The 17,550-nt window shown below is 42.5% G+C and overlaps 1 protein-coding gene across 17 annotated transcripts in view; it reads left to right on the top strand.

Moving 5' to 3' along the window:
• The window catches only part of HDAC4 (histone deacetylase 4), a 259,775-nt gene that overhangs the window by 218,480 nt on the left and 23,745 nt on the right, over nt 1–17,550 (top strand). For all 17 annotated transcript variants that reach the window (XM_030453803.1, XM_030453800.1, XM_030453789.1 and 14 more), the window contains 5 exons: nt 2,760–2,880; nt 7,396–7,442; nt 15,078–15,185; nt 15,701–15,756; nt 16,948–17,035. In XM_030453803.1, coding sequence (XP_030309663.1) covers nt 2,760–2,880; nt 7,396–7,442; nt 15,078–15,185; nt 15,701–15,756; nt 16,948–17,035 — 420 coding nt within the window. The remainder of the gene's footprint in view (nt 1–2,759; nt 2,881–7,395; nt 7,443–15,077; nt 15,186–15,700; nt 15,757–16,947; nt 17,036–17,550) is intronic.

The raw sequence follows: 17,550 nt of genomic DNA on the forward strand, positions 1-17,550 counted from the left end.
CACTCATAATTTCCATTTGGTATGGGTGTCATTTGAAGGGGAAGGATGGCTTTGATGCCCTCCTAAGGTACAGAGAGCTTGGCTGTTTTGGTAAGGACACCTACTTTATAAATGGGAGCAGCCCTTCCCCATCTTAGGGAGCTGAAGTTGTTCATATCCACAGAGAAGCTGGTGTGTTACTGCAGCAGGCAGCCATTCTCCCAGTGTCCCCACATAATACCAAAAAAATACAAAATCCTTTTTCTGCACATCCCCTAAATGGAGCAGCTGAAAATTGGTCAGTACATCTTGTTCAAAGGAAAAGAATTGGCATATGGGTAAAAGCCTGTAAGGGAGGACTAAGGCTCAAAATCAAAAAAAGAAGACAGGATAAAAATTCAAGGGGGATTTGCCAGATATTTCCATCCCTTCTGGGTCTAGGATTTTTGTGATTATTGCATCTTTAATGGGATGCTGTATTTTTGCCTCCTCATTAACCTCAGGAAATGCAAGGTGGTGGAGCAGAGCACAGAGAAAATGAAAGAGAAACTGGAGAGCAGGAGTGCCAGAATTCAGAGAGGCAGAGTGCACAAGTGCTCCTGCCATGCTTTGATTCCTGCTGTCTTGTGCCTCAAATGGTTTTACAAACTGATTTCCTGTGCACTTTGCAATGTGTGATGGAGGCTTGTGCCTTGGGTTTGACAAAAAAAAACCCAAACAAAAACCAAACAGACAAAAAAAACCCAAAATCTTGAGTTTCTTCTGTGGGCCAGGGAAGGTTTGGGAGTCCCCATGGCCTCAGAATGCACTGGCCATGCTAGATTTTGGCCTGAGAGGGTGACATAGGGCAAAGGCAGGAGGTGCTTGGCTATAAGTGCTGCTGCCTTGGAAACATCTTGTCTGTGGCACCCTCCTGCAAAGCAAGCAGAATTCAACAGGACTTTCAGAGCAACAGCAGCTCAGGAACAGGTAGCATGGTTTGACCTTCTCTTTGTACAAGTTCTATATTTTGAAAGTCTGTTCTTTTTAGGAATATGACTTCTTTTTTCCTCCCCTTTTCCCCCCCTTTTAAGATATCCAAAGTTTTTGTTCTCATTAGAAACTCCACTTCTCCAGGAACACACAGGCTTTCAAAAAAGCAACTGGCTTTGATGAAGGCCAGGGTGGAAGTTGTGCAGGAGGTGTCATCCAGGGTGGGCTGTGCAGCAGGGTGCTTGTTGCAGCTCATGTCTTGGGTGACCTTGGGACCTCTGCAAGAGGCTTTCAGAGCCTTCCAACATTTTGATGATAACTGTTTATATTTTAGTATCGCTATTGCAGAGAGTAATAATCCTGTCATTCCTTTTGTAGGAAGCAACCTCTCGAAATGACAGCTCTTTTTAAAGTGTTTTAGACCAAATCATGACAAAAACATCACATAGTACTCTGCTTTTATTTTTTTGGAGGCAAGGGAGTGCACGTGTGTTTCTGAAGCAAGTCAATCCTTATTTCTAAAAATAACTTCTCTCCCCATGGCCACCCCTTGACTTGCCCAGCATCAGAGCTTTCTTAACGTGGTTCTTATTTCCCCTGCCAACATTTTAGAAGCAGTCACAATCTCCCAGTAGAAAAGGTGAGGTATTTTTTTCAAATGCCAGGAGCTGGTTGTCTTCTCCGGAATACCTGATAGACCCTGGCACTTGCTCCTGTGAAAGAGGCCACAGCATGGTCCTTATATGCCCAAGATTTGGCGTTTCCAAGTACGTTTTCCACCATAAATTGGTGATGGCAAAAAAAGATAAGCCCTAAAGGTAACCTATACTCCTACAAAAAAAGAGGAAAAGTTTCTCAATTTGTAAAATTTTAATTAAAGTTGGGTCTGGTTGGCATTCCAGTACCTGAAAGCACTGCAGGAAAGCTGAGAAGGAACTTTTGACAAGGTTATAGAGTGATAGGATGAAGGGAAACTGTTTCAAACTGAAACAGAGGAAATTTAAATGAGATACGAGGAAGAAATTCTTTGCTGTGAGGGTGGTGAGACACTGGCCCAGGTTGCCCAGAGAAGCTGTGGCTGCCCCATCCCTGGAAGTCCTCAAGGCCAGGTTGGATGGAGCTTGGAGCAACCTGGTCTGGTGGGAGGTGTCCCTGCCCATGACAGGGGGTTGGAACCAGATGATTTTTAAGGTCCCTCTCAACCTAAACCATTCTGTGATTCTGTGATGTCAGTTGAAGCTTTTCTATGATCTTGAGTGTTTAGATTTCATTTTACATGTGTTCAGGTTTTTAGCTGACAACAAACATGATCTCACAGGATTTCTGAGATAAGCTTTTGAAGAGAAAGTTTATAACAAACCCTTAATTGCTGAAAGGTTCAGTTTGGAAAGCATTCCATTTGGGAGAATTTTTAAGGTTAGATTAACAATTATAGTGAGGATACTGGGGAGTGGTTTTGAAGGGATGCATTGTCACCAGAGAATCACTTTATAATAGGTTACAACTGAAGTGTGTAATATCTTCAGTAGCTGAGCACCCCCTGTGTAATTTCGCAACTGCTCTGTGGTTTTTTCAAAACAAATGTAAAAAATGGTGAATTGACTGTATATGTCAAGATAATATTTTGAATAAGTGATTAAGCCAAAATGTACCTTACAAGGAATTTTTATGCATAGGAACGCATTTTAAGGTTTTTTTAGTCATTGTCTTTATGATTTGCTTAGGAAAAAGAGAAGAGTGAAACACTCTTTAACAAGAGGTAAGCAGTTAATCCATGATTTCATCACCCCTTTTCTTTCCTCTTTCAGTGCATTCGTGGAAGAAAAGCAACTCTAGAAGAGCTGCAGACAGTTCACTCAGAAGCCCATACACTGCTGTACGGCACAAACCCTCTGAACAGACAGAAACTGGACAGCAAGAAACTTCTAGGTATCATTCCCTGGGTGGGGAGGGTCCCTTTCCTTACCTCCAGCACTCCTGCTACTGTCCTCAGCCCTGACTCTGGTGATTGCTCAGTAGTTGAATTATGAAAGTTGGGATATGGGGCTCTCTCCATCCTTAAATCTGGGCAAGTTCCCAAGAGGATTCTTCCCACCTTTGTTCAGTGTCTGCTTGGGAGCAGTACAAGATACATCTCCCTTTCTTCAAGTAGCCAAACCACATTTATTTTAGTACCTTACCTCCTTGAAGACATCATCTGTAGTTTGTACCTGTAGTTTGTGCCTTTTTGCAGCACTAGGTGATGGGCTGGAGGGCCAGTTTGGAACTTCTTACATGGGGATTCTGAAGCCTAGAAATTGGGAAAGTTTATTTTAGCTTGATTTTGGATGATGTAAAAAGAGGATTAACTTTATGGCCTGCATGATGTAGTCACAGCAAAGGAGCTGGAAACATTTTGCAACCTCTTCTGTATGCACAGTAGATCCCCAAAGAGGAAAGCTATTAGCCAATTGTTTAAACATGCAATTAGCACTGTATTTATAGCTGACTTACCACCTCTTTAAAACCCAGAGAAATGAAAAGTAGGCAGCTCTGGCTGGATGATAGTGCAATTAGGATGTAAAGTTTAAAGAATTTATGATGTCATATCCTTGGGAGTGTAAAACTCTGGCCTCCTGTAAGGCAAATCCACCAATCCAAAGAAACGGTGTGTAAATCTTCCCTGGGAGGTCTGAAAAGGCTCCTTGTTTGCAGTTGCACCACCTTCACACTGACTGATTTCTCTGCAAACTCTTGAACAGTAGCACTGAAGGTGTGTGAGGACGTGTCCTGACCTTCTACTGTGGTGGGATCCAGGCAGCCCTCCAGCATCTGTAGGTTTCAACAGCCTGGAGCAGGCAGGGCTGGCAGGGTGCCTCTGGCAGTGACACTCACCTGCATGGGGAGGAAGAGTAGGCAGTGGGTCACTAACCTGGCAAGATTCATGGCAAGGGTGGCCTGTGGTAACACTGAGTGTTTCCTGCTCGTTCAGATGTCACATGCTCCTGAAATACTTTTCCACTCCACTGTTGATAAAATCTGGATCAAAAGTTCCACAGATAGATTTGGAGGCAGAAACACTTGTTGGTCAGTGCTGAATTTTGGGATACACAGGTGCTGCAGAACCAGTCCTGATGATTTGCTTAGAGAACCTGAAAGAGGAGACATTCTTGCTTTGCCTGTGAGAACTTCTGTAGTTTTGCTGTGTGTCTTCCAGGTCTTTAATCATTCATTTTAAAATGTCTGTAGAGAGAAAGCTTTTCCTTAAAGAAGAGAAATAATTCTAATCCCTGAGGCTATTCCAGTATAAAATGTTTCCTGTTTGAGTGTAATTTGCAAAGATGACTAAGTTTCAAGGAGCACTATCCTCAACAAGTAGGGTCTGGAACATCTCTCCTATGAAGGTTGTTCAGCCTGGGGAAGAGAAGGCTCCAGGGAGACCTTAAAAGCACCTTCCAGTACCTGAAAGCTGGTACCAGGAAAGCTGAGGAGGGATCATGGAGTGACAGAACAAAGTGGTGTGTTTTTAAGATGAAAGAGGGGAGATTTAGGTCAAAAATAAGGGAGAAATTCTTAACTGTGAGGGTGATGAGATGGTGGCCCAGGTTGCCTAGAAAAGCTGTGGCTCCCTTCTTTGGAAGTGTTGAAGGCCAGGTTGGATGGGACTTGGAGCAACTTGGTCTAGTGGGAGGTGTCTCTGCCTATGCAGGAGGATTGGAACTAGATGAATTTTAAGGTCCCTTCCAATCTCAAACATTCTCTGATTCTGGTTTTGAGTGTTGGAGTAGAACTTGTCTGGGGTTTGGCTGCTGCCAGGCAGCTCTTTTATAACTTGCTGAAGCTGCAGTCATATGCAGATCTGTTCCCTGGCATCTCCTGTAGGAAGGACCTTTCAGTAGCTCTTGGTTGAACTTAGACCTTGTTTCCTAAACTCACTTGGCACCTTTTTAGCCTTGAGCTGCTAGAAGTTGGGCTTGCTGCCAGCTTACATGACTGTCTTTGCTAGACAGCCCCTTCCTGCTGCCCAGCTGTCCTCCCATTGCATGTGGAGCTGTGTATGGGCCACAGCTGGCACTGACTCTCATGCCAAGCACCAAGCTTACAGGAAGAACAAGCAGCTTCATCCCACCAGGCAGGAGAAAATAAGTTGATAGCTTGAGAGCCAGAGGTCCAGAGGGACAGTGTGGTGAGCCAAAGTGACAAGAGGAGTGAACTTGGCTGGGATGTGCATAGCACCGAGGGAGAAATTCTCTCTTGGGAGCAGGCCAGGAAGGGTAATGCTGGCCCTACAGCTGTTATCCTAACTTGATGACTTCCCCAATGCTGGACCTGAGCAAGAATAACACCACCAATGTGTTGGGAAAAACTTCCTGGAAGATGACCTTAGTGTGCACCATATAGAGGTGAGCAGACCTGTAAGCAATCCCTTCTTCATCCATCCTCTTTGTGGTGAGAGTTGAAAAGGCTTTTAAATTCAGACAAAAGCTTTATAGGGTTCTTTTAAATATGTTAGAGAGTAAATATACAGCAGGTTTGAAGTCTGAGACCAAAGCTTTGTGTGAGGCTCCTGTATGCAAATGGGACTTTGTTCAAACTGAGTGTCTCGACATGTATGACTGCCACAGGGTGGCTGAGGACATGTAAGTTCTTCACCTATGTCTATGAGGAAGTGAAACCTCAGCCTAAAATGAAGAGTTTGTAAGGCTGGGGGATGAGATCACGGGATGTTTCTATTTAAGTTTCTGCAAATGAGAAGGGGAATATTCCTTCATCTGGCAGTTCTTCAGGAAAGAGCAGGAAGGGGGTAAATAGGTCAGGTCTTTCAGAACTGGAAGCAGGCATCAATGTGGCTCTGCTGCTCATTTCTACTTCTGCAGTTGTCTGTTGCTCTTGACTTCTGAGTCTTACTCCTTTCTCAAAGAGGGCCCCTCTTTAAACATGTAGAAGAGTTTTACATAAAAACCCACCACTGATGTTGAAATTACTTTCCTCAGAGAACCCTGAGCATCACAAGGGCTTGCTTTACTGTGTTCTATTATGAGAGTTTGAAGGTGGTGGCCTTCAAGCCAGGTTGCCCATCTCTACTTCTGGAAGTGTTGCTAAAACACTTGAAAGTCTGAGGATGAAAAATACAAATCTGTCTCTCATATGACAGTGTGAGGTTTTGGAACCTGTTGAACAAGTTTAAAGTTAGGCAAATAAGGCTGCTTTTAATTTGTGAAGAGCAATCACAAGTTGTTGTCAAGGAGATAAATATCAAAATAATGGGTGAATTAGCAGTGAAAGATGTGACAGGAGGTCTGAAGTAGGATGATCTAAGAACTTTCATGTGGATCTAATCAAAGAATGAATCTCACTGCGGACTCAGATTAATAATACAGATGCGTTAACTCAGCTTTCAGTCACAGGGGTAAAGGATGTGCCTGAGATGTGTTTGACACCAGCATGGTCCTCAGTAAAGTCTGTCTGCCCTCATGGCTCATTCAAAGCTCTACAAAGCTAGTAGTGAGCATTTAAAGGAATTTATTTTTTTCTGTATTGACATGACCAGAGCAAGAACCTGGTTTAATGGAGGGAAAAAAAAAAAAGAAAACCAAAAAAAAAGCAAACACCTCAGTCTGTTTCACCGTTAGCTTTCTTTAGCTTTAAATAGGTCTCAAGCAAATGAATTTCAGACGATGCCTTCCAGATCTTTTACAGTGTCTGCATGCACATATTTCCATCTCTGTGTTTGCCTGCGGTGTGCAGACACGTGTACAGATCACGCACGTAGGGTGGTGACGGGCATGAGACAGCGTGTTCTTGTTTCAGTCTACAGTTTATAAACCTGCAGGATTTTGAATGGAAGATAATTTCCTCATATGCAAGCCCAGAAAGGGATGTTACAATTCATACAGATGCAAAATTATCCCTGCAGATGGTTTCCTGCACTTTTCTTGAATTCTTAATGTTGGGTTTGCACTTTCAGTCAAAACACATGTTCTGTTTGCTCTCCACTTGTTTATTTTTTGTCTTCCTCTTTCATGAATCCCATGCACTCTAGAGTCAACTATGCAGATGACTGATAATTAAAATGTTTTTATGATTTCTTAGGCCTTCTTCAGTTGAAAGAGATAAAAGATGTTCATCTGAGAAGACATGCTGTGTAGTTGCTGGTAGCATCTTAGTCATTTATAGTCAGCATGACTGGAACAGCAAACAAACCTTGCAAAAAATAAAAAAAAAAAAAGTGATTTATAAGGGGGTTATATTGAAAAGGATTTTAAACAAGTGTGTGTATTGTGCACATAGGTATTGTAATGTTACAGGCTTGGCTGTGTGTTTTCTGAAAATTGCAAGAAAGCCTTGCTCTGTTACTGCCTTCAGAAAAATTACAGCATTGCCCTAAAATTGGACCAAAATCTGGTGAACTTTGACTTTTTGACTTAGAGGGTATGTTGTGTTTTTTTTTTTTTTCTCCTACAGGTTCTCTAACGTCCATGTTCGTCAGGCTTCCTTGCGGTGGTGTCGGGGTGAGTACTCTCTTTAATGTGTAAATAATGTCCTGTTTGTTCTCCCAGTCTCAATGGTAACCAAAATTGTTGCTTTGCATTCCATCAAGTGGGTAATTGCAAGCAGATGTTCCCCATAAACAGGGTCTGCCTGGGGTGCGGGGTTGCAGCGACAGCCTCACATGCCTTTCTTCAAAAGCAGCGTGAAGATTTTTTAAGCTGTTTTGGAGAGCCAAAGTGTGTGTGACATTCAGAGGCATGTTTCGTTTCTGGCTTTTAGGAGTAGAAACCTCATTTCCCAGGCAGTGATGTTTAATGGCTTGGAGGTTACTCCGTTTGAAAGCAACCCTTGGATCCGAAAAAAGCTTTCTGCATAGAAAGCAAGATGTGCTCTTCATGCTGCTTCTGCTGCATAGGTGTTTCATCTTCAGTCTTTGTACTTCAGAGCTTCCTAGTGCAGGTGGAAAACATATTAATAAAAATAGTGATATTGGAGGACAATATTTGGGAAGTTACTGTAACTATTGCATTGCTGTATTTGTGTCTGGGCTACATTAGTGTCCTCGGATGAAACATCTTGCAGGTTACATAGCACAAGAGAATCGCAGCCTTCAATATTTGGCATCCTTAGTTTCTTGAGCTGCAGAACAGTCACAAGTGAATTCTGAAGGAGGTGACTAAAACACCCCTCCATCCATCATTAAAAAGCTGAACATTAGTTTTCATCTGTCAAGATTCTGTATGATAAAAGGACTTCTTTTTTTTTGAGTTGTTTGTATCCATAAGGCTGAGAAAATCGCAAATACCTCGAGTTCAAAGTTTGCAATGTTGTTTTCCTTTGAAGCCTGAAAACTTGAAAGTTTTCCTTTCAAGTCAGACTTTCTGCTCGAAAGTTTCTGTGGAGGGTGACAGTACAGAAAATCTCGGAGAACAGGAAGGGGAAAGAATGAGAAGAGACAATAAAAGGCATTGTGTTTGAAAATTCACAGTGGTAGTTCTTGTGCATAATTGTAGCTCGTGAGGTCGAATTTAGGGGTCTGGATTCTGTTATGGAAATGAAACAAAATTGTTTTCTTCCTGAGTCTTTGCAAAATCGCTGCTTTGAAAATTATCCCGTCAAAAAGAAAAAAAAAGAAGAAAAAAAAAAGAATAATCGGCGTTTATTCATACCGCCACCACTGAGCACTCCTTGAAATATTTTATTTTTTATTGTAAATATGCTGCAGCCTCCTAATTCATGGCAAATTTTTGGCTAGAGCTTTAAAGGTTTGGATTTACTCTGCCCTGCAGTCAGGCATCCCATTCAAAGCAGAAATTATCATTTGCAAATGAAGACTGAATGGTAACAAGTAGAGACAGTGCCTGAGCCCAGCGTGGCCCCAGAAGTCTTGCATTAAATCCTAAAAGCAGGCAGGAAATGCCACGGTGCTGCTATGAGCGATACGCTCTTGATAACGACAGCGTTTGCAGTGAGCTTGCTGGTCGGTTGTCTCCACACACCCTGAAATATTAAATGAAACATTTGCTGACTTTCGTACAGTGCTTTAGCAATCCTGATGGATAATTTTCATGTTTTCTAGGGAAAGGTTTTTAAAACCAGTAGTTGTAGGAATCGGCTACTATTTTTCTTTGCACAAATAGATTTCTGCCCGTTTGCTTGGTTTTCCTTTCTCAGTTACCTCGGAAAGAAAACATGGTCTCCAGTGATTTGGGGTGCATTTCTCGTTAATATCTACAGCCCAGCCATGCATTTGTAGATAAAATGAGACTCTTGTACCAAATGATTTGCTATAGCTCATTAAGTGCTTTGCACTTTCACGTGCTCTGGATGGCTTTAAGCACAGAGCGTCTCCTTTGGGGTAGAAGGCACGTACAATGAACTCGTGTGGTCCTTTCAACCTGGTTTTCTACTGTCTTTCGAAGTGTGAGATTTGTTCAAGAAAGCTGGCTTAGCAGCATGGGATGTTTGTTGAAGAAATAGAGAGAAAACTGTAGCCTTTGTTAGCGTGCCAGTGCTGGGAGACAAGTTGCTCTTGATTTGATTTGCTATGGGAAACTGTTGGAAGAAGCCCTATAGTTGGGACCTTAGCTGGGGCCACAGAGCAAGTCTTTCAGTAGCAGATGAAAACCAAATTATTTTCTGCACCAAGAAAAAGAGAATAACAAGACATTTTTTAAATGGACTAAATACTTTTTTTTTAAGAGATAAGAAAGCAGGATTTTAAAAAATCAGAGCTTAGGGTAAAATATCAGCCAGGAAGAATTTCCATGCAAAAGAAGTTTCAGTGTAAATCTGAGAGATAGAGTGTTTGTTAAGGTGTTATAGTATAGTGAAATTATTTCAAATTATTGTAGAAAGAGACCTTAACAGGTATTTTTCTGCTGTTGTTTTCCAGACCATTTTCAGACTGCAAGGTGTCCACTGAGGGTTTTTTGAGTGTTGGAGTTTCATGTAGACGCTCCCTTGTACAAGATTGCCAGATTGGCAGAACATTAATTCTTGCTGAGCAGTAATCAGTCTCTTTGTTTTATAATTTTCTTACAAGTTGAGAAGGTTGTGCAGCAGCAGCCCTGGTGAGGTTTCATTTTCTCTGACTTTCTCTCTCACTAATTATAAGTGAAGTTATGGGATGCTTCATGAGTCTTTGCATTCAGCTCACCATGATGCTAGACAGCTTTCTGACTGACTGACAGCTTTGTAAGGAGGGATTGTCACAGTGGTAAGAAACTAAACAGTACTGTGATAGTAATGTAGCACATTAAATTCAGTGTTTTATGCAGAAAAATGCCTGAAGAGGAGTGGTCTGGAGCAGGTGAAAGCCAAATGATTGTTTATTAGTCCTAATCATTCAGGAGCAGGGGGTATCAGTTGAAATTATGGGTTTGAAATTATGGAAAGCTTGAAACTAAGTCCATCTTCTGTGAACTATTAAACAGTGCGATTTTTTTCTGGAGAGGATGTTCTGTTGATTAAAAGAATACATGGGGCTGAAAGGTGATGTGGAGCAGGGGTGAAGCTCGTGAAGAGCTGTGAAGTGCCACGATGAGGTTGGGCACTTGGGCAGCTGTGAGTTTTTTGTATCAGGGAGTGAGACTAAGGAAGTTAAAAAGAGTGAAAGAGCAAGAAGTTTAGAACCCAAAACACTTTTCAGTATCTTTCTTTAAAAACTCATAAAGCATCTATCAAGCAATGAGAAAAAGGGTGCTTGAAAAGTCCCCTGCTTGTTCCCTGGTGCTTGGGAAGTCTTGTCAATTTTTTTTCCCCTCAGTTTGCTTTATAGCAAGAAGCTTTCCTATCACCCTAGCTGATGCTAGCAAACCTCCTCCCATCTGCAGACAGCTGATTGTAGCATGAAAGAAAGCACAGAAGCACATATACACACAGATGTGAGCTCTGATTTAAACAACAGTAATTTATTCCCGCCAATCTTAAGAAGCATCTGCAAGTGCAGTATGCAGTATTTTCACTTAGGACTTTACCTTCCCTTCTCTGCAGCACACACTCTTTTTAATGTATGACTTATGTGCACCAGAGCGTGACATAATCCAAGATAATTAGAAGAAGGTTTTGGAGACGAGCTTTGAAAATCTGCAAAATACTTCCTTGCATCCAAATTCTTCGTAACACTCCAAGACTTGATATTATGGTAGCTAAAAACTTTGTTTTCTTTCGTGTGTAGTGTTTTCTTTTCCTGTGCATGTTCTAAAAATATCTAAAGAGCTAGAGCTTTAAAAAATGTTCTTAATGTTTTAGTCTCTTCCAGAATACGTTATTCTGTTTTTGTTTCTAAGGTCTTGATTAGTGTGTATAAAAATCTTTCCTTGTGCAAGCAAAGTATATTATTGCAGAGCAGAGACAACGAAGAGGACTGTAATGGAATGTAAATGAGAAGAGACTAATTAGTAAGTCTTGAAATAACAAAATGTGAGCATGGGTATTTATTCAGTGCTTTAGAGCAGTAAGAGCCTGGTTTGGTAAAGATGTGTGTGCTGCTGTTGCCGAAATGAGGTGGTGAGCAGTGATGAGGGAAGAGCAGAACTCCTTCAATCCCCTCCACTTTCCAACTTGTCTCTACCCATCCCTGCATTTAATTTCTTGTCTGTGTAGCTGTACAGTTAAAGGAAAGATGAGAATAATGAAACCTTTTATAGGACCTTCTTCATTTTGTTTTTAAGCAGCTACACATTAGTACAGAGCAGAGTATACACAGCAGGAGTAGGAACCTCATCGTGCTTATTAATAAAGACTTAACATTATAAAGAAGGAAAAACTCTTACAGGTTTCACCTGTAACTGTTGACCCTTTGTCTTCTTCATTCCCTCATCATTTTCTAATAACAGTACATGCTGTGAAGGTTAAGAGCCTGCAGCAGGTCCCCGTAGCTAAAGGAGCCCACTCCTCCAGGCTCACCTAGCAGAAACAGCAGCTTCCTTATTGAAATGAGCAAGGCATTAATATTATTCTCAGGAAGATGAGCATGCTGACCAGGACAACTGCTGCCCATCCAACAACAGCAGATGTGTAAGACACAGTATCTCTGATGCAGTTGTATCCTTCAGCCTGGGAGAAAAAAAAAAAAAAAGATAAATATATGCTGTTGGATCAACAAAAGGCAAGAAATATGCTTCCTCTCTCCCTAAAGTCCTTCCAGATGGTAAGGCTTGAGTAAGGCTTGATGTGCTGTCCCAGCAACAACTCCTGTGATGGCAACTACATCAAAGAGCTCATAGGCAGGGAAAGCCAAATAGCATCTCCCCTGTAATGAACTTTGGAATTCAGGAATGATGGAGGGGTCAACAGCAGCCAGTTCACCCAACAGCAGCAGCTTCGGAGCTGCAGAGCAGTTGAACTCAAGGCCACGTTAGTAACATTTTCCACCATGGCAGAGTCTACACCCCCCTGCTGCAGAGCTCTGATGGCTTCAGTGGGACTGTTCAAACACTTACAGTCACACATATGATGAAGTGCTGCCTTGGAGCAGGGCCCAGTGGTCTCCAGACATCCTTTCTGGGGAAGGAGCTGGGTAAATCCTTATCTTGGAGATGTTTGTATGCCAGATGAAGCAGTGGAGAGCTTGAAGGCAGCAATGGACATCTCTTGGATCTGGTTTTTCTGCTGGAGAGCTGAATGTGAGGGAATGGCAGATTCCTAGAAATTGGCTATTAAATGACAAGTGGAATACTTTATTTTTAAGTACTTAATTTCTTTCTGCAGAAATAGTAACTCTTCAAGACCACTCTGTCTTGCCCTCCTCGTTTTTTCTGAAATGCTGCCAACATGAGCCCAGTTTCTGCAGGCATCAAAGAGTTTGAACGTGACAGAGTCTGCCTAAGGCACTGTTGACTTTAGCCTGCCTTAGGGGAAGGCTGACATGAGCAAATACCAGAGGAGATACAAGGGTCTGTTGATCCCTTAGGTAAAGCCATGCTTAGGACAGGTGAATTTTGGCTTTTTGTATCTCCATTCCACTGTGGTGCTTCACAGTGGCTATTGGTGTCCTGCAGCATTTTCTTTCAAGACCAAGAAGGATGGGTAGGTGTGCTCAAAGATGGGTTAGATATGCTCAAAGATGGGTTAGATATACTTAGAGACTGGTTAGATATGTGCTAACATGGGTTATATATACATAGAGATGGGCCAGATGTGCTTAAAGATGGGTTAGATAAGGTCAGTCCACACTGCATGGTGCAGCTGTATCTCGCTTGAGCAGTCAGACCAAAGGCATTGGGGTGGTCAGCTCTTAGCAAAAGGCAAGAAGATGTTCTCTGTTGTATGAACTATGTGTTTCTTGCCCACAGATGGGGAGGGGGGAGAAGATCCCAGTATGAAGTCTGCTGAATCCCCAAAGGGAATGTAGCATTATTACCCTGATTGCAAAGCAGTTTCAACCATCCCATTAACGTTTTTATAGGACAGCTGAGGAGGACCCCAAAGAGAGACCCTTGCAGAGCACTAGCACAGTGGTTGTGGGGTAGGAGAAGCAGCTTGGCCTTCTTCCAGAGGCTTTTGGAGAGTTGTGGTTAGATCAGTCCCATCTCCTGCATGTGTGTAGTACTGATCCAGGACTCCTGGTCGTGTTGTGTGTAACTCAGACTCAGTTGTGCTTCTGTTCCAATGTTGCTGCCCAAATTTATGGGGGCCCAAGGAAGCGCTCATACCACAAATAGTCACTGCAGGGCTTTTGCAGTGATGTGTGGGCTTTCTGGGTCTGAGATAGTACATGTATTAATAGGATAACTGCACAAAGATGGCTTTTTGGTATTCTTCAAGTGCTTTCTTGGTTTACTGTGACTTTAAAAGCATCCACAGGGCAGATGTTGCCAAAAACCATCCCTGATAACAGAGTTGGGACCATTTCCATTGGCTTTAGCACAGCCACGAAGGAGGTGGATCCTTCTCCTGTGAGGCCACTTGCATCTCCCTGCAGCTCAGTGAGCAGACTGGATGCCAGACAAAACAATCTTTTTCTTTACTTCTCCATTGCCATTGTTTCCATAAATACACTCAACACAGAGTAATATGTGAAAAATAGCTGGTGATACTTCACATTGAGAAATGTTATATTTATCCTGTGATGTTGCCGAGCTGGCCTGACATGGGATGGTCCCAGCAGTCTGGGTTTTGCAAAGCCTGGGGACTGGCAAGAGAAGCAAACAAGCTTGGCTTTCATCGCCCCGAGCAAGGCAGCTGGGAGTGCAGCAGAGGAGATCCAGAGCTTCAGCCTGGAAGCATCCCCCTGGGAACCTTCCTTCCCCCTCTGCTCTCCTCCGAGTTGTGGCTGAATGGCAGTAAAAAACAAAAAACAGGCATTTCATCACATCCCTGCAAACTAATCTTCCTACAGTTACTGGGATGATTTTGGCAGAAGCCATTGCTTCTCACTTTTTGTTTAAACTGGGAGGTGATCTTCTACAATAATGGCATGGGGGTGTCTGCAGAATGCCCTGCCTTGCCTTTGTCCTGTTTTCACATTTTCAGGGGAAAAATGCAGAGTATAGTGGTCCTGTCAAATATTTAGCATTGAAATAAATGGCTGTGGTCAGCAGCTAGATGTTGAAGATCTCTTTGATGAAACAGAGTTGATCTTATGGTTCCGGAGGGAAACTGCTGTCAGCCTGACCTTGCCCTGGCAGTCCTGGGCAGACATCTCTTAAATGTCCATTACCAAACATCTTTTCTAATTGTTTGTTAGGGTTTGTTTGTTTGCCTTCTAACTATTATTTTATAGAACCATTGAAGGATTTCATAAACCTTCTTGTTTCATCTGGGGTCAGTTTTCACCAACCATCAAAGGGAAATACTGGTACCGTTTTGTTTGTGGGAGTATTGGTAGGAGAGACCTGCAAAGTTACAGTCCTCGATATGCTGAATTTACTCCTCTGCTACAACACTGACCCTTTATCAAAGGGTTGAAGATGGTCATCTCTTGAGGGTCATTTGGTTGGATGGACACTAAGTTACAGCCATTGGTGGGGTCCCAGCACTGATACTGCCAAGACTGGTTCTGCACTGGAATGCATTTAAAATGAATGCATTTAAATGTAATGCATAAATCTGCATTTAATACATATGAATCACTTCTTCATAAAACGTGTGTCTCTGTTTCCTAGTGGTCCTTGTTGCTTCTAAATGTGGTTCCTGTGTGTCTCCACTAGGTCGACAGTGACACAATTTGGAATGAAGTTCACTCGTCCGGTGCCGCTCGCCTGGCCGTGGGCTGTGTCATTGAGCTCGTGTTCAAAGTAGCCACAGGAGAACTGAAGGTTGGTACGAAAATAAAAGTTGGCTTTGATACAGGCTCTGTACAGGGCTCAGCTTGGGGCTGTGTTATGCAGGAGGTCCACTTAGCTTCATTTTAATGGCACCATCTGGTCTTAGTCATAAAAATCTTTGAGGATATCAGCAAGTGAACAACAGGCTCCTGGTGAATGTTCTTACGCACCAATTAAAAGGCAGGAGGAAACCAGAGCAGGGAGTGAAATCACTATTCCAGTGTTATCTAATGGTCTTGTTCTTGCCCCCATGCGGAATTATTTTTTCACTGAATGGAAGGAAACACTGTACCAACCAGGCTCCATAAAATCCATGTGGGTTTTTTCTTCCATCTCCAGAATGGAGAGCGTCATCCACTACTTTGGATTTCTGAGAAATCCATTGGGAACAACTGCATGGTTCCAATGCAGAATTAACAATTCTGGCTGCATCCTCTGTATCTATCTTTGTGCCATAAATCTTCCTTTCTGTCTCACTTCTTCCTTTTCTTATTTTTTGTGTGTAGAATGGATTTGCTGTTGTTCGGCCTCCAGGTCACCACGCAGAAGAGAGCACACCCATGTAAGTATGCAAATGTGCTCTAGCAACTTGCTTCAGTGTTCATCTGTTGTGTGATCAGCAGATGAAAGTTAGAAAGGTTGTTAGTTAGGTTTTTATTGCAGAATTTCTTGCTTATTGATATGCGAGACAGTATTCTAGTCAAAGCTCCCAGTAAATCCTTCAAAGATGGTAAAATCCTTCTTAGTGGTTTCAAGTGAGTATTTTTTACAAGAATCAGTATTACAGTCATTCTTTGAAAAAGCACTTTACCTTTCTGAACTCTTTTTTGTTAAGTGTTGGTGCTCATCCAATGTGAGGAAGGCAGCAGTAAGAGCAAATATACCCATGTCCTGGGGTCACAGTGCTGAATTAGGAAGAGCAGGAAAGGCTTTACAGGTCAAGTATCTTCCATGTGTTTTATATAGCAGGGCTTTGCCATCAGACTGCTTTCAAATTAGGGTCCCTTGCATAAATCATGTTGGCTTTTTGCATCTGGCTTTACAGGCACTGAAGTTTCATGTCTTGGGTGCTTTCAGCACTCTGTGGTGGGTGATAAAATCGTAGAATTGTTCTAGCTGGAAAAGACCTTTAAGATCATCAAGTCCAACAGTTAGCATAGTACTGCCAAGTCCACCACTAAATTGTGTCCCTCAATATGAAGATTTATTCCAACCAGAAATTACCCAGTGCTCTGACCAGTGTAAACCACGAGTTCATATGTCAGACAGGAATAAAATATACATCTTGACTCAAGAATTCCATAGTTTTGCAATTAGTCCTTTTTTAGAAATATGTTCTTGCTGCTGAACTCCCCTCAGCTCAGTGTTTTGGGGCCTCTCGGAGGACTCCAGCCCTGGGTCCTTTCCCTTCTTTTCCCCCTCACCATGTCCTCTCCTCATCCACTCCTGTTCTCTCTTCCCTGGTGCACAGTACTAGAAGTCCCATGCACAGCTGGCACCAAGCAGTATCCCATTGCAGCAGGTTTGGGCAAGTGTGAGATGTTCCCAGTTTCCTGAGGGATTGTAAGACACCTGCTGCTGTGTGCCTGTTTTGTGTCTATAATTTAACACATGGGCATGTTCCAGGGAGGGAAGAAGATCAAAAGCAGAAGACATTTCTTCCTTCTATATAGGATAGATGCGTTGAAACTGAGGGAACCTGTAATTTACACCTCTCCTTTTCCTCTTTTCTCCCCCATCTCACCGCCTCCAGGGGTTTCTGCTATTTTAACTCCGTGGCAATTGCAGCCAAGTTGCTCCAGCAAAGACTGAACGTTAGCAAAATCCTTATAGTGGACTGGGTAAGTAAATGCTGCTTCTCACCCTTCAGGTGGAAAATTTGTTTTGTTTTGTTATATTTTTCTTGCAAGGGCAACCATGGTTTTGTGAGTCAGTGGAAAAAAATGTCACCTGTGTTCTGCAAGCCAAAATCTGTTTTATGAAAGTGTGATTTGTTATTTGTAAAGGGGTTTAATATAAATATTTCTTAAGGGCTCCATGGTTTTCAGAATAAAATTGTAATTAAGAAGTAGTTGCTTTCTAAAACAAGACCAGCACAGTCTCATGGATGGGTAACTGTGAACCTTGCCATGTTTTGTTTATTTTTTTCTGAAGGTATTTTACCTTATCTGTTACAACCCATCCTAGCTTTCTTTTCAAGATGTGAGGACCACTTATTACAAGGGACAGGCTGTCTGGCATGGCTTGACTGTCAGCCTGGATGGTCTGAGTGTCCTGCCTGTGGGCCAGCTCAGCCTCTGTGCGGGTGGGCCAGCAGTCAAAAGCAATCTCTAAATTGCAACAAGACACCAGAATT

Source organism: Calypte anna, chromosome 7 (assembly GCF_003957555.1).
Source record: "Calypte anna isolate BGI_N300 chromosome 7, bCalAnn1_v1.p, whole genome shotgun sequence".
In the NCBI taxonomy this organism is placed as follows: domain Eukaryota; kingdom Metazoa; phylum Chordata; class Aves; order Apodiformes; family Trochilidae; genus Calypte; species Calypte anna.